The 17,329-nt window shown below is 46.1% G+C and overlaps 2 protein-coding genes across 2 annotated transcripts; one reads left to right on the forward strand and one right to left on the reverse strand.

The window, feature by feature from the left end:
• The first annotated feature begins 635 nt into the window (after positions 1–635).
• Positions 636–6,128, forward strand: LOC137917099 (uncharacterized). Its single transcript, XM_068759983.1, has one exon. The coding sequence runs from the start codon at positions 636–638 to the stop codon at positions 5,268–5,270; it is 4,635 nt and encodes a 1,544-aa protein (XP_068616084.1). The 3' UTR covers positions 5,271–6,128.
• A 4,530-nt stretch (positions 6,129–10,658) lies between these two features.
• slc22a17 (solute carrier family 22 member 17) lies at positions 10,659–14,975 on the reverse strand (the record flags this gene model as incomplete). The annotated part of the gene is made up of 8 exons (XM_068759982.1): positions 10,659–10,935; positions 11,040–11,151; positions 11,754–11,977; positions 12,118–12,223; positions 12,846–12,970; positions 13,273–13,438; positions 13,683–13,837; positions 14,860–14,975. Coding segments are annotated over 8 exons (1,281 nt in total), but the record flags the coding sequence as incomplete, so codon positions are not given.
• Between the last annotated feature and the right edge of the window lie 2,354 nt (positions 14,976–17,329).

Below are 17,329 nucleotides of genomic sequence, written 5' to 3' on the forward strand. Positions count from 1 at the left end.
CTGTGAAGCCACACAGAATACTGAGGTGCAACAGTGCAGGCATGCGTCAGACATCATTGTTCTTATTGTGTGCGGCTGGGGTGTGTGTCTGTTCTTTCACGTTTCTCACGCCATTAGAAGTACCGGTAACCTGTTTTTCAAGGCATTGAACTCTTAAATCGTTGCGCTTTGGGAACAGGTTGCCGCTTCGTGCTTGATATTTTTGCTTGTGTCACATGATGAGTTGAATTTGACAAAACCGGTTATAAAAGGTAACTTGTAATATAGATTCCAGGTAAATTAAGTGCTATAATTATCTGATGTTGTAATTCAACGTCTCTTCACAGGTTAATGAACCAGCATCGTCACCAGATGCCTTTTTGAAGGTAGCCGGTAACTCTGCATTGTACGAAAGGACGTCAGCCGAGAAGAAAGAAGAGGTTAGCGCCGCTGCTTGCAATGAACTGGAGACCGCCAATGATTTGAGGGTAACTCCCAAAACCTCAAACGGGGAGTTTGTCCGACATCAGTGTGATGACTTACGCATGCATCCATGTGTGTCAAAGGCAAGCACTGGATCCAGGTCGGTTGTCTTCGTAGATTATATAGAAGATCAGAACCAAACCGATTTCGTGGGACTCTCCAATCCTAGAGCCATGCTTTCTTCTTCTGTGGTAGCAGTTCTTCCACCGCACTGGACTGGCCGACCAAGACGAACCAAAAGATTCAACATAACGGAAGCCCAAGGAAATCTCCCAGATGTGGCCGACGCTGCTGCGTATGGTACCCGTGAGCACTTTCACGAGGCTGCTGAATTAAGGGTTCCGTTTCTGGGTGTCAGGAAGAATGCCTTGGACTGGTCAGCCAAGAGTGGGCCTGCAAGTTTGGACTACGAATCTAAGAGGAGATTTATTCAGACTTTGTCTTTGGATGTAAACTCTGGAAAGATGGACAATAAAGACGTTGGTTCTTCAAGCACTGCGGCCAAAACGGCATCGTCTGCGTCTTCACATTCCCTGGACCTAAATAAGCAAAGAAGGAATTTACAAATTGGCCATGAAGGATTGTCATCTGTAAGCTCGAAACCAACAACAAGCAGTCTACTTCTGTCTTTGAGAAGACTCAACTCCTTTGGCAGGATCCTGAATGCAGACTCTGCTGCCGCCGAGGTAAATCCTCTGCCTCTGGACAGTTCGCCAAGTGATCGAGATGGACAGCCATTCACAACACAACTTTCTCAAAACTCCTACAATAACAATGCTCAAGACATGTCCAAGCCCCTCTTCTCGCCACCAACCAGTTCTTATGGGAAGACGGAAACTGGGCCCATCCTTTCTACTCCATCCTGCAATCACAGTGAAAGGACCTTATTTGAAACTCGTCTGTTTTCACCAACAAACAAAGAGACAGAAGATGCGCCATTTCCCCACAAACCTCAAACAATGACGAGGGCCCACACTAGTCTTTCATCTTCCAAGCAAGCATTTCTAACTAGAGAACAATCAGACAAAAGCACACACTTATTCTCAGAGAGCTCAGTTTCCCCAACCAGACATTCCCCGTATGAGCACTGTCCCCTTCTAAAAGCGCAGTCCCTCCCCAGGCCCACTCTGACATCCTCCTCATGGTGGAAACAAGTTACTCAGGAAGGCAATGCTATGTTAAAGCTCAGAGACACAGCTAACATCGCAGATGAGCCCGGCCTACCTCGTAACCTGCCCTCTCCAAGTGTCGCTACCATCAACAACAACAACAAAGTTAATGGTCAAATCCTCAATAGCAAAGACAATAATAACACAACCGAGCCAGCTTGCAAAAGTAACAAGACACAGGGAGGAACGCGCAGCCTTAGGCAGAGAAATACTGAGGATTTACCTGACTGTGAATCAAACTGGCTGGTAAGACAAAAATATGACTTCAATTCAAATATTAAAGAGCCACGGAAGCCTCGTAGTCTGCCTGACGTTTTGTCCAATTCTAAAGATGCCAGAGGTGCAGCACAAACAATAGTCTGTGACCCTAAAATCCTTACTAAGCGTGATTTGAGTCGCACTTCATTTACGGAAAATGTTGCTAAATTGCAACCCACATTGCTTAGTCCGACGAACACACACACTGCCACGCCATCCAAGCCATTTCCTTCTGTTGCCGGCGCCAGCATTCCCAGTCAAGGTCTCGCCTGTAAAACTGGCTCTGGGTTCCCCTTAACCACAAACACCGTTCTCTCAGATCCAGTTGCTCCACTGACCAGTAGTCAGACATCATCATACATCGGCGCGTCGTACCAGACGCCCAGATTCACCAAAACAAACCCAACGCCTCTTGGCTTTGAAAGGAGTTACAGCTCCATTCCCAAGCCTGTACACCCTAAAGCAGTGACGAGCCTGATTTCCACAGCTAACATTTCATCAAAATCAAAATTCACTCCTGTACCCACTGCTTCCACTGTCTCTTCATCGACCAATGGCAGCCATCCTGCAGCAACAGCTGCGTCCAGCCCAGCCCTCCTTACTACTCCTGGCACACTCGCCCTTGCGTCTTCTCCTACCACTATCACCACTTTTCTCTTAACGCCCCCAGACACGCCAGTCAGCATCAGCCCCGACTCCTCAGACCATCCCAGCCCTAAGGAAGGGACGACATTCTCAAATGGCCGAGAAACAGACACAAAGAAACCGTCCTCCCACACAGAGGCAAAGAAAGTGAGACGAGTAACATGGCGGGACTCTGTGGATGCGCCTTGTTCCGAGCCCACAGCTGAGGTGGCAGAACCAATTAGCTCGCCGCCTCCCTCCAGGTCACCGCAAAATAGTAAAGCCCCATCCATCTTTTCTTTGTTAAGACCAAGCAGTCCATCCAAAAATACGTATCGTCTTTGTTCCTTTAGCCCAAAGACCTCGAGCATACAAGTGAAAGGAGAGCAATACCGATCCTTGTCCTCTGACTGTGCTGACTTGGCATCCAGAGAGCGAGAGAGCGCTCAGCAAAAACTTAGTGACTCTATGATGTGTGACCAGGGTAGGCAGGATTTAACCACAGCGAGACGCGAGAGAGCATTATCAGTGGAGTCTGGAACAGTTCAACGCCATTCTTCAGCAGCCCTTTCCCTCCCTCCAGACTTTTCAAGTGGCTATACACTTCGATACAGCTCCCCACCTTACTCCACTCTCATGTCTAACAGGTCTGCACAAGGAGAAACCAAAGCTATGGCACCCAGATCGCCCATTTTCCAGCAGCCCACCCTGTCGATTTATACTCCATATATTCCCACACACAAAGATCCAGATGAGGCTATGACCTCACAAAAGACCAAACCCCCTTGGTCAAACATCTGCCTGCCACAGCCTCTATCTTTGCCTTACACAACCAAACCTGCCACCCAAGACATTTCCAAATGTGAGGTTACAGAAACTGACAAAATCAACAATAACCATGTCGAGGTTCAAAGCCAAGATTGCCAGAATGTCCAGATATCAGCTGTCAAGAAAAGAGTTCAGTTCTGCTCGCAGTCTCTTCAGGGCGATGAGGCGGAAGCCTCGTCTTCAACATTTGGAACCGAGGCATTGGTGTGCAGTGCTGAATCCAAAGCGGACACGCCTATCCCAAAGAACATCACCTCGAAACAACGTGTCAGTAGCTCACCAGCTTCTCTCAGGATCAATTTAGATCAACAGTCACAAACTGTACAGAGTAAAGAACCTACAGGTCAATCAATGATGGAGAGTGCAGCGGGCAAAAGCAGATTTTTTTCAGTAGAGAGCAGCAATGAACAAACCCCAAAAAGAAGCCGATTTGCTCTCAGGAAAAGTGTCAGCACTCCAAATTCTAGTTTATCAAGGTCAGATTCCGAGAGGGTCAGCAAGAATAATAACAAGATGGACCAGGTCTTTAACAGACTGAGGCAAACATTTAGCACTAGGCGATCTGAAGATGACTCGTCATTCCCGTGGAAGTGGAAGCGAGCTTCCCAAACGCCTTCTGTCAGTGGATCAAGCGACATGAGCTCCGCCAGTGATATCACTGATGAGGCTACCAAAAGCCTAGAGAAGCAGGAGGAAAGGGGGTTGCTGAAAGAGAAGGAGACGGACACGGAGAAACAAAGCAAATACACTCTCACTGTAACCTCTTCTTCTCCTTCTGGGAAGCCAGCAGCAAGAGACAAGATTTACATTCCGTCAGAAAGCCTGACTTCAGGCACTGAGCAAGACAGGAAAACATCAGGTCTGGAACTCGTGTCTAAAAAGCAGCCTCAAGTGACGCGCAGCCCGACAACTCACCAGTTTGAGATTTACAAAGAACATGGGAGAGATTATAAGACATCAAACCAGTTCCTCTCTGGTAGAGATCCCAGTTCTGAAAGGAGCACGAATCCTTCTGCTGCTGATCCTTCCCAGTTCAGGAAGTCCTCATCTAGCCCCAGGAGCCCGTTCTCCCCTTTCCCCTCCCTGTCCCCGTTGTCCTTGTCTCTCTCAGCTGATGCTACAGATGATAATGTCTTCTACAGTCCAAAGCCTCAGCGTCGCAGAGACTCGTCCTCGCCACGCGAGCCAGGAGAGGGAATCAGTCTGGGAGGTTCCAGAAGAAGCCGTGCGTCCACTGGTCCTGCGACATCAAGTCCAGGACAGGACAATCAATGCTATGCTTCTTCCTATGCAGACTTGAAGTACGGCATTGAGCCCGGAAGGTCATTTTCTGTGAGTTCGGTACTGTCCAGCCGACCCTCGGGGCCTGGGCGTATTTCCACAGGATCCAGGTTTATGAGTGTGGATGACCTATGTGAATCCGGCTTGACCTGTGGAGATACCGATTGCCTGTCCAGTAAAGACTGTCGCATGTTGTGCGTCCCCGGTAACGATGGTAAGATGAGATCAAGGTCTCTTCCTCGCTCGCTCACCAGGCGATTGGCAAACTGGACCTCTGGAGTCTCTGCGCTTCCGCCTAATTGTGATTCAGCCTCAACGCTAGATCATCTTCGGAAGCCCAACATGAACGCTGCTCACTTAGCATGGGACAATGAAAGTCCTCCGACCCCTCCTCCAACACCCCCTTTGTCACCGGTGTCCAGGCGCATGTCCACACCTCCAAGCCACCCCTCGCCTCCGTTTCCCAGTTCATCAGGAGTGCCGCAGCAAGTGGAAAGCCAGTCCTCCAGAGGGCAGTTGCGGCCGAGGGGTTACGTATCCAACCTCGGCACCTTTGAGGAGTTTTCCGACTGCAGCTCAGACACAACAACGGATGATGAATATTACTTGGAGACGGGTGAAGACGGTGAAAAAGAGACAGAATTGTGAGCACAGCTTGTCAGACCCATAAGTCTCTGTGAACTTGGATGTTATTTCATGGACAAAGGGAAGGGACTTGAGGAAAAGATGGGTTAAATGATGTAAAGTAATCTTGGTCTGTATCCTGTTGCTTGTTTAGTTTTTTTTTGTTTACTGTCTTGTCTGAAAGGAAATGTAAGATCAGTGGGCACAGATGAGGTTAAATAAGTCAGCATGATTTTATCAGCATGGATTCAAAGGTTTGTGTCTGTACATGGTTCTAAATATAACTCCAAATGTGCAGTCTTTGGACAGAGGACATTGTTTAAACTGTGTCATTGCGTTAAAGAGGAAATGTACGTTTGGTTGATGATAACTGCTGTGCAAGCTTATCTTTTGATTCGTATTCCATCTTATTGCTTCATAAGTGCTGAGATAATATGGCTAATTTAATTTGCTTTGAACACACATATGAAGGCTTTTTTTAATTCTGTAGATGAAAACCAATAATATATAGTTTATACTTGTAATTCGTATTTGTAATCTAACAGAAAGTGCTCTGTATTGTGGCTGCTCTTCTTTGCACAGTGAAAAGCTAAAATCTTTATGGTTGTGTTTTGTAAGTAATTGTACTATTTCTAACGTGAGCTCATATTTTTTTTGGATGTATATATTTGTTTTAAATTCCTGAATAATTTGGGTAATCTCCTCCCACTGTCTGTTAAAATAACAGCACTATCTCTCATTCTGTCTTTGAGTCGCTGTTTCCCACCTCGTCACACTTATCATTCTGCACATCAGAATAAGCGAAAGGTTATGCTAAGTATTTGCAAACAGAATATTCTGTGCCCAGGGCTACATTCCTGACTGCAGTGAGATTTTTTCTAAGGTCATGATAACCACAGTTCCAACTGGATGTGGGTCGGGCTGCTATATTGTTCAAGTGGGTGTTCTTCTTTGTTCTTTGCTGTCTGTGGTAACACAGACTGCTCCAGTGACAAAATGTCCGTTAGATTGTGGACTGAGTTGTGAAATCATACTGCATGTGACTATTTGCTGGCATTCTTCCACATTCCCTAAACCAGAGAATTTGGAAAGATACGGATGCTTCACATTATGTGGTTGGTAATCTTCAAAAAGTGTGCAGTTACCGGTACTTAATAGTAGCGATTACTAGAGTATCCAATGATAGTACAAGAACATACATATATATCGTGAAAGTGTGTAAAAGCTCAGAGAAATGCTCTTATGTAAAGTCCATCTAAGTTAAATTTGTTATTTACGGTATAACAACGCGCAACAAAAATAGAAGCGACTTATGAAATAACATTACGTAAGAAGTTTAGATAAACAGTAAGATATTTAGGTCCTTCACAAATCGTTCGGCTCGGAAACATGAAAGTGACAAAACAAAATCCGATAGCATCTAAGATTACCCTTGCGTGGTTCATCTCTGAAATATGCATGCCTGGGATGCGCTGTGCGGCTGCAGTTTGGTCATAGGAGAGGTTAAACAAGACAGACTGCTTTTAACGCAGATTTAAAACACACATATGTTTTGTCATTAAAATACTTTATTTGTGTGAGAGATTAATGGTTTATGCAGTCAATACGTTTTCATTCCAACAAGCAAATAGTACCTTACACTGTAGACTTAAATTGCAATATTTGGACTTATAAAACTGTAAGAATATTTTTTTAAGTGATTTAACTTCTATGCCATCAGCCTGTTGATGCTCAGTAAGCGCAACACCAAATTATCAAATTATGATTTGATAATTAATGTATTCAATAACGAATTAAAATTTTAAGAGGATCTCTTAAAACATAAATATTCAAATACCGTGATTGCCAAAAGAAAGTCGAATAAAACTTTAATGGCATTTACTTTAATATTCTTCTGTTACTATAGGAACTACTGTATACCTCCTTGAGTGGCGCTCTTTGTCCCTCTAGTGGTGACTGAATGTAGTTCACCTCGGAGGCATCAGAGGATTTATGACTACAGAGCCATGGATTACTCTACTGGTGTATATAATCTAAGAACTAATTCTTTATAACAATTGTGCACAGTATTGTGACATAACGTAATTCTGCACCACGAGAAACGACTTTACCTGAGTACTCTTCACTTGGAAGTCCAATTCTACATTCTACATTGTGTTTGGGTCATATGATCCACTATTCTTCATCTAACGTCTCATCATTGCTCTCAACCTCTTCTTCTTGTTTTACTCATGCTCGTTTCTAGCTGCACAAACTCTCCTCCCGCTCCTCTCATGTTGAAACATGAAAACCCTCCTTATTGTGTGGTTTGAATAGCGTTGTTGGGAGGAGCAGCGCAGGCTTTTATTGCAACCTCTCGGTGCGGGTCACGCCTTGCCATTCCCTAGCATTTGTTTCTTTAAAAAATAAAAAAAATACCTACTTTATACACGTAACACTTTAAAGCTACAGATGGAGCAGATCTGCAGAGTCCACCGTTGCTGAATATTATTGTTTGGGCAGAAAAAATCAATTAAAAACACATAACAAGTAATAAAATCAATACTAGTGCAACATCATGCAGACTTACCCGATACCCACCTTCAGAAACAATGCTGTCTGACTGGCTACGACAAAACAACACAAAGCACATCCTCATCATCATCATTGCCACTGACTGGTCGCAATGGTGCAAGTTTCACTTTCAAGAAGTGACCTCATGAAATTCTGACAAAAAGGACAAATTCCAAAAACTCATCTACAGTGAACTGGGGAAAAAAAGTAATTACCTCTGTCTCAGTACATCAACATAAACGATAAGTATTTATATATAATATACACTGTAAATAATGCTGTGTTATGATCATTGATGATTGAAGCATTTTCAATATATTTTGTCAGGTGGCCATGTGACCACAGAGATCAATCAAGTATCGCTCATATCTAATAAATCTAAGATCATTATTCGTTCACATTTCCTGCTATTAATCTCAAATTTCCAAAGGTTTGTGGATTAATGAGGCCAAAATAAATACAATACAATATCTCCAAATTTAAATGCAGTCGAGTAGAATTATAAGGGGTAAAATAGTACAGTACCCTGAGTAAGTATTTCACCACAGAATGATAGATAAAGTGGAATCATTATGTTGAATCCAGTTTGTTTGTGGCTCTGATTTGTGTACAATTCACGTCTAAAGACGTGAAAGAAATCTCCACGTCTCGTTTATTTGAACAGTTTTATTTCACATGAGTCAGTTACCTGCATCACGCTCAGTGCTGTCAGACACGTAACGACTAGTCAAGTTAATAATAGTTAGAATTATCATCAGTCTAAGTGCAACACAAAGGAAAAAGCTACCAAAGCCCGACAGAGTTAGAAGTAATCTCCCTTCATAAAAGCTGACGCGACATCTGAGCCCTAATTTCCTACCACAAAATCATCAGTCGGAACTCATATAAAAAAAACTAAAAGGAACTCGGCATAATACAACATGAAAAAAATACAGAACGTCATATAAGGAGAAAAACATACGACTTTAAAAATGATCTTGGATTGGGTTTCCTCATAAACATCCTGCTACGTCAGCAGGTGGCGCTATAACCCACTTTAATGGGGGTGGATCTGGTTATTTTTCTTCTTATAAAACCTTTTTTCTCAGTTCTCAGGACATTTGTGAGAAAGTTCCAACAGTCAACCCATATTTATATAATAAGACATTCTGTAATTGTTTTTTACCGGATTACAGTCATGTGTTGCGTCCGTTTTAAAAAGGCATGTTTTGTATGTGTCAAGCAAATTGCATTCTTCTATTTGAAGTGCTTTGTTTTCTCAGACAATCAGAGTTCATTTTTAAAACATGATCTGTTTGTTTGACAGTAGCTTCATCGTCCTGCTTGTTCTTTATGCGACACGCCCATAAAAGAAGGAAACGAATACTGGAGCAAACCAAAACACAGAATCTTTTTCTAGCGCCGTCTCCTTCATGCTTCCAGAATCCTTTTTATTTTTTTTTGAAAGGTCCAGTGCACAGAACTGCTGGTGGTCCCTCTGGGCTACTGTTGGGCCAACAGTGATTCTTATTATCAGACTAAAGGAAATATAATTATTTATCTATCCCACCTTAATTTTCCACACTGGACCTTTAACTTATATATAGACATCACTGATTAAAATAAATAACAATGAAAAATAAAATCCTTAGTGCATGCTTGAGGTCAATTTGGACCCCTGAGGGGGGCCCAGGGCCCTCTTCAGCTCTGACTCAAGGCTAATTGAGCCCTTTTTCCAGCATCAAGAAACATTCAGGTAAAATTAAAAATGACCTTTTCCCAACCCTCCACAGTACATCCTGTCAAAAAATATATATGTTATACAGCTTGTGCTGCACTTGGTCGACAGCGTCCCTCACAGCGCTGACTGTCATCTAGAGAGGTATTGATTAGGTATAAGCTTCTGAGGAAACACAGAAAGAAAGAAAAAAGAAGCCCTTCAGTGTTTCCAAACGTGCAGGAATATTAACGGATGTTTGGCCAGAGACATCCGGAAATGGAAAGTTTAATCCATGCCAACCCACTAAATTAATATTGAGCTCAGTTGTAAAAAATAAAATAAAAATGCCAGGACCTCTGGATAGTTTACTGATAATGATTGATGACGGGATAAATAAGACATAAATATAGCTGGCTCCAGGCCACATTTAATAACAGCTTTCCATTTAAAGGCCTCTGCTTGTTTTGTTTACATCATCGAATCAAATATTGGCAATAGTTCAATTCAAGTTCATAAAAATGCCTGATTTGATCAAAATAAAGACCATCATTTTAAAACAGATGTTTCAAAGTACCAACTTCTCCATTGCATACCATTCTGTACGGCTTTCAGCGCCAACAGCAACCCAGATGCCCCAAGAAGTTAAAGAAACTAAATCTGGATTATTTACAAGGCATTTAACATTGACGGTCTGACCATTGGTCCTCGTCTCCGTTTGGAGACACAGACGTCCCAGGAACGTTTCCTAAACCGACTTAGCGTAGGTTTTGCGTACTTCAATAGTTGCTTAGTTGTCGTAAGCAGCAAACACGACAAAAGACAAATGCATGTTAAGGGGTAAGTTGCGACCGATCTCCGAAGCCAAGTCTAGTTTGGAGCATCTGCACTCAGCGGCTAAAACCTCTACGACAGGACAGACACAGAGGACGCTGGCGTGGAACCGCCCACCGACCGGTCTAGACAAGATGAGCGACAAAGACTTTTCTGCACGCGTGCATGAACACGCGGCGATGGAGATGAAAAGAGGACGAGGAGTCAGGAAAGCTTGCAGCTTCTGATCAATGTCTCCTTCGGTCTCTGTATTGCTCCGCGTTTCTCCTCCGCACGGACATGAGAGAGGCAAATGGCTGCAACGCAGTTCATCCATCGCCACAGGCCTCTTAGGTCTCCGTGTTGGGCGTGGCCAGCAGTGGCACGTGGTCCCTCCTCCTCCTGCCCAGCGGGGGGCGCCGGTACTGCTCGCCGTCAGCCAGCGTTTGGGGCAGCGGCTTCCTCTTGCTCTCGGGCAGCAACAGGATGGACAAGACGGCCAGCAGCGCCAGAGACGAGTAGACCACGTGGTGCAGGAAGTAACCGTAGTGGTTCCTCAGGTCCATCAGCGGGGCGCTGAGACGCCCCACGCAGCCCAGGGCGAGCACCGCCCCCACGCCGACGCCCCTGCAGACGCAGCTCTGCTTTACTGTTCCGCTTCGATACAGAACTCACATTTCATGACAGCTGGAGGCAGAGAGAACGGGTCAGCGTTGCTGTGTCGGCGTTACCTGATGACGGTGGGCATGATCTCCGCAGTGAAGAGGATGCAGAGGGACGCCGTGGCCTGGGAGGAGAAGAGGCCGAGCACCGAGAAAACGGTGATGGCCGCCTCACTGAGATCTGAGGAGGAGGAGGAGGAGGAAGGGGAGGGAGAGTCAGTAGTGATGGATTACTTTCTGGTTTCTACTGTTTTACATGCGTTTATATTGAACTTGCCTGACCTCGAACCCCCCCCCCCCCCCACACACACACACACCTCTGTCACAGCAGTGTGTATCCCGTCAGATTCCAGTGTCCCTGCACTCTGAGCCGCTGATGCATAATTAAAATATAACTCCTGACACGTCTATGCGTTCGCTGCCATTGCACCGTCCTACACAATCTGAATGTCGTACTCATTTTCAGCCACAGGGGGGAGACAGAGACCCAGACTCCAGACTCCAGACTGTTTCCACACCACGCTGTGCAGAGACAAAGACAAAGACACCCAGGACCTCCCTCTCCAGGAGCAAAGCAAACCGCCTCGCTTTACATAATGTATGAAGTGGTGATGATGATCTCATGTGATCACAAGTCTGACATCAATATCTCATAAGCTATCCTCATTTCAGGTGGGATTTGAGAAAGCGGGGCCTTTAACCCTGAAGAGGGTTGATTTAAAAAGGAGCCTGTTGGCAAAGACTGAACAGCTTTACTCGAGAACCGAACTAATGCCCACTTACAATTCATGAGGCCCAGCAGGATCAAAGAGGCCAGTCCCGTCATCGTCATGGAAAGGAGCAGGATGCCACGGCGGCCGCACCTGTCTACGGTCGCCCAGAGCAACAGCCAGGCGCCGCCCCCGGCGAACACAGACAGCAGGTACGTCCAATAGAAGCTGAGGGCCTTGCCTCTGACGTCGCGCCGGAAAGAGCTGTAGCAGTGGCTGATGCCGTGAGAGATGAACCTGGAAGAGGAAGGACAAAGGTAAAAAAAAAATGGACGCCGGCGTGTTTCCAGAGAGCTTTCATGATGAGACATGAGATCGCAGGAGAGATAAATTAAATGCTGCAAACGGAGGGGAGTTTGCTCAACGTGTTGACTTACGAGGTGAAGCCGAGCACGCACAAGTTCTTCCAAATGTTCCTGCTGTGGAAGAGCTCGGGGAAAGACAGGGGGGGGCTCGAGGAGGGGGTCGGCTCTGAGTCCAGCTCTGCAGCGGACAAGACAAAAGGGGCTTTGACTTTCAGCAACGCACGGCGTGAACCGGTGTTCCTTGATGAACGGCTCGAAGAGAAACGTGTGGAGCAGCGCTCAGCCGAAATCAGCGTGATTAAATCCCCTTCTCAGTAAAGTAGACGTCGTCAATGGCAACCGCGCTGTAGCGGTGGCTTGGTTTATCAAAGACACTTGAAAACAATCACACAGATTTAGCATGAATCAGAAGAAGATTGAAAACAATAAATCATAATAAATGACAATATATTTCTATATACATTATTCTCACTTTGATCTATTCTACTTGTAAACTAGGAACGGCATTAAATGTATTTATTTTTTTGTGAATTGTAAATGATCTCAATGTCTATCAGATTTTGTCGCGGTAGGTCATTGGGTTGCGTGATGATTTCAGATTCCTGCAGAGAGCGTATTCCCTTAATAAATCAGGACATATAATTGAGCGGCCTCACCTGCAGATAAATCCCGTTTTAAAATGCAATGCAATAAACCCAACCATAAATAATTCAGACTCCCTGAGCTCAACGTGCGCTTTAATGGCAGCTGCCCTGATTTGGAGGCGAGGAGTGAGGATTGGATCCGACCTGCCGACTCACCCGTGAAGCTCTCGTCATCCCTCCCGTCTCTGTTGGAGTTCCTCCTCTCGCCGAAGGAGTTTACGTCCACAGACCTTTCAGAGAGGAGGAGCCAACGAGGAGACTCTGGAAAAACTCCGGGAATCCTGCAGGAGGGCGGAGACGGCACAGAAATTCATATTAATTCAGCACCCGTGAAGCCTGCTGCCTTATTTTGTAGCCGGGGGGGGGGGGGGGGGTAGCTCTAATGCATTCTGACAAGCCTCGGTTGGATGGCGGGACTGGGATCAATACGGTCCAGCGAAGCTTTCAGCGAATCAGCCGGCATCAAGACACTTTATCAGACGAGTCCCGCCCTCATTCAAACACACATCATGCATACAACTACACGAGCGACAATATAATCAAAGGGCTGAACACGCAAACAAACGCACGCGCAGACTCATACCCGTAACTGAGGAAGAGTGTGAGCGGGGCGGCGCCGGCTCCCAGCAGGCCCCTCCAGGACTGGCATTCCATCGCGAAGGCGAGCAGCAGCAGCTCCCCGACGACGTTGACCAGCCCGGCCAGCACGGTGGCGAGCAGCCTCAGAGACGGCTTACACAGCTCCAGCCCTGGAGCACAAACGCCACGACGACAATTCCATTCAGCACAAACGCCACGACGACAACTCCATTCAGCACAAGCCGCAAAAAGAACTCAGGATCAAGCTGAGAACTCAAACGTGGACGACGGACGGCGATTAAACTCAGTTAAACATTAATAAACAGCATTCAACATTACGTATTTAAGGTTGATTAGTGAATACGAAGTGTTAGCGTTAGCTGTGGGCACCCCTCCTCATAGTGGAATACTCACGGGTGATGTACAGAGTGAGGTAGACTCCCGCGCTTCCTGCCGCCAAGCAGAAGCGCATGACGATGAAGATGGAGGGGTACGGAGAGACGCACCCCAGCACCCCAAACACCACCGACAGCGTCAGAGAGATCAGAAGAGTCTTTGATCTGCCCAGCCTGCAGAGCGACAGCGATAGCGAATACTGCTGTATTATTATTACTGGGTACTGCGTATAATTACACAAGGTAAGTCCTTGCACTTTAATGAATCATTATTCATTATGAATACAGTATTCCCGACAGCAACATGAAGTTTGTTTTTTAGCATTTAAAAAAATAAAATAAACTGACATGTAGACATTTTATAGAAGCTGAAAAAAAAAAAAGGTTGTATAAATTATTTATTTTAATTATAATGGAAGTGCTGAGAATGCAGGAGCAAACGCGGCACTTCACAAACATGCATAAATATTAACAGCTGCACGTCTGAGAAAACGATGCAACGGCCTACGGTGGATACGAGAATAAAGACAACGGCCTGAAATCTGCAGCATTGTGAGCACAGACAATAGAAATCAGACGTGACAAGATTAAGACTTATAATTCTGACAGAAACAGTTTTGCTAAATTAAATTTCAGCATTTTTCTTTTTGACAGTAATTGTACGGACCTGCAGACACCTTGTCCAAACACAATATTCCCCAAAAGGCTGAAACAGACATAAATGTAAAATGCCTGTTTGAAAGCTGCTCCGGTCTGCAGCGCCACCCGATCGCTGGCGATTGGTCCGTTTCCACCTGCGTTCTCGTGCAGCAAACTCCTTCCTGACTACGGATCAGGGCCGTTCTCTTTTGTTCCTTTCACATCCCCAGAAGGCTGCGTTAATTCAACACTCTGAGCAAACAGATGCTGCGCTCAATCGGGCAGCAAATTAATGGAGGCTGTAAAGCCGATTGCATTTGCATCATCTTCCTCAGGATTCCACAAAAACTAATTTAAACAGATTTAGCGTTTTTTTTGGTGACGTCTGATTTAGGGATGCGAGGAACAGAAACTTGCTGTGTTTTTTTTGGTGACGTCTGATTTAGGGATGCGAGGAACCGAAACTTGCCGAGTAAGAACGAGAATCTGTAAAAGAGGGAACGAAGGGACCAAACAGCAGAACGTGCTAAAACGTGTGCACGTGTCTGCGTGTTTACCTGTCAGCCATGTAGCCCAGGCCCAGACAGCCAGTCAGGAGGCCCAGGATGAAGCACACCTCCTCCACCGGGACCAGCCAGTACCGGCCACACACCAGGTTCCACTGGACAGCAGGGACAGAGAGATCAGTCAGCCGTTACCCGAACAGGCAGCCAGCGAGCTCGTACGATAAAACACGGCGGGCGCCAAAAGTCTGAATGTTTTTCTTAATAAAATGTGTCTTAAATAGCGCCCAGCCTAATTAAATACTGCGTGTCCCTCTGCCAAGACCCAACACTCGCTTTAATTAAATTAAACCCTGATCCAAATTCCAAGGAGACGCATCTGAGGACAAAAAAAGACTGCAGTCATTGTTGTAATAAAGCAAATTAGAATGCGTGGATCTCCTCTATTAACGTGTGATCTCTCCCGGAGAGGATTCCTAACCCTTCCTCCAGATTTAACGGCATTCTGTCAAGCTGTTTGTGCGGAACTGCAAAAAAAAAAAGTAAATAAAACCTCTGATTACTGTGTTCCAAGTAGAAAATAAAAGCCTGAATCCACCCTTTTATCCAGATCCAGTCTTCTCTAAAGGTCAGTCAAAGGGAGCGAGTTTGGTTTTAAGGACCACATAAAGACAAGTGGACGCTTTGTGCAGACTTCCTTCCATGTTTTAAAGCCTTCAGCCAAAATGCAGAACTGAGCGTTCATATATGCTCTGAGCAAATGAAATGAATTCCCTTTGCTCAAAACGCAGACGAGTTTTATTAACTCGGCTGACTGTGGAGCCAAACCGCAGTCTCATACAGAGGATGATCTTAACTATTATGTCTATTACATCTTCTTCACAAAATGTTAACGGCGGTGACAATAATCCCTGGTCCGTCCTCCGTCCTCCGTCCTCCATCCTCCATTCTCCGTCCTCCCAAGAGGTATTTGTAGGAATATATCCTGTACTTTCTGCATAATCCTGCTGACAAAACAAACCCCAAAACCGACACTGGTGAAAACGGAGCTTTCCCATCCTGAGGTAATAATCCTGGTTTAGTCCTGGATTACAGAACAGAGGAGTCTCGCGGTTGCGATAGAAGGAAGGGGGTGTATCCCTGCTATTGTTAGCAGTAGTATTTTGTCAGCAGAGAGCAGTAATAGCGGTTTTACACCCCAGGGAGACTCTGGGTGTGTGCGGCTCATCATAATACTTCATCCTCATGGAAAACAACACGTTCTCTCAGACGCGGGTTCTAATCCCATTAAACCGTCGCAGCGATTTGCGTTAAACAGCCGAGCTCTGCTAACGTCGCCGTCTGCCGGCCCGCTGAGGGCAAAATGATTTTAATGATCTGGGGGAGGGCCGTGTGAGAACAGAGCGCCGCTGATAAAAAAAAAGGGCCTTTTGACCAGTAATCGGAGCTCGTGTACAGAAACACAAAAGCCCGTCACGTGACATCAAAGGTCCCGCTGCTTGGGCAAGGAGTCGGGTTAAGGGCAGCGCAGCAGCCCAACCCACAGAGCTCATACGGGTGGAATGTTCTGGTGACGTGGGGGGGGGGGGGGTGCACCAAAACCAGTCCTCCCACTCCCAGACTGGTTTTGAGTATGACCTTCAGCCATCAGTCGTCCGTGTGTGTGTGTGTGTGTGTGTGCGTGTGAGTGTGTCACGATGCAGAAATCATGTCAGAGACTCCTCCTTATTGATTTCCAGGATTCCATTTTTATGAGTTCACCTGTGATCGTCATCGGCAGGTCGTAGAGTCGCCCGCCCGCTTAAGCGCCGGCCCGGCGACCACGGCCTCCAGCTGCTGCCGAGTTTTATTTATTGATTGATTTGGTGGTGGAGGAAAGGCTGATCAGAAGCCTTCCTGCTTCCTGCCAGCTCAGAGAGAAGCAAAAAAAAAAAAAAAAAAAACTTAAATCTCCTTCCTGTTCACGCCACTGGAAAGTAAAGCAACGAGGAGCCGGCGTGCGACCGGCTGCGTGAGAATGTTCTCGCTGGCATGCTGCTGCTGAACGCCTCCCTGGGTGGCGTCCGTGTGACCTCGGCTCGCTGCAGCGGCGTGGGAGGATTACCGGTGAGCCGCCCTAATAAACGGGGGGCTGGAGACCTGGGCGTGGCCCAGACAGTCACACGGATGACTAGAACCCGTGAAGACACTGGCGAGCGCTTCAAAGCTTTTACTGTGGAATCCAGCTGCTTTGTTTTTTTTTACTCCGGTCTCTGGTCAAAAGGCCAAAACGCTTTCAGGCTGACGTTTCTCAACACCGTTTCCCCTCAGTCCTAATTCTGAGCCTGCCGGCCGGTGGTTAAGTGCAGCGCTCAAAGCTCGATGTTAAAGTTAAAAGCGTGCAGATAGCGGCCGGGGGCCGGGGGCTCAGAAACAGGATTTATGTGTCCCTCTTGGTGTCCACTCGTCTTTATGTGTCCCTCTTGGTGTCCACTGGTCTAACACACACCGTGGTGCGTTCGTGGAGACTCCCCTGAACGAGTCG

The sequence above is a fragment of the Brachionichthys hirsutus genome, unplaced genomic scaffold (assembly GCF_040956055.1).
Source record: "Brachionichthys hirsutus isolate HB-005 unplaced genomic scaffold, CSIRO-AGI_Bhir_v1 contig_413, whole genome shotgun sequence".
Taxonomy (NCBI): Eukaryota; Metazoa; Chordata; class Actinopteri; order Lophiiformes; family Brachionichthyidae; genus Brachionichthys; species Brachionichthys hirsutus.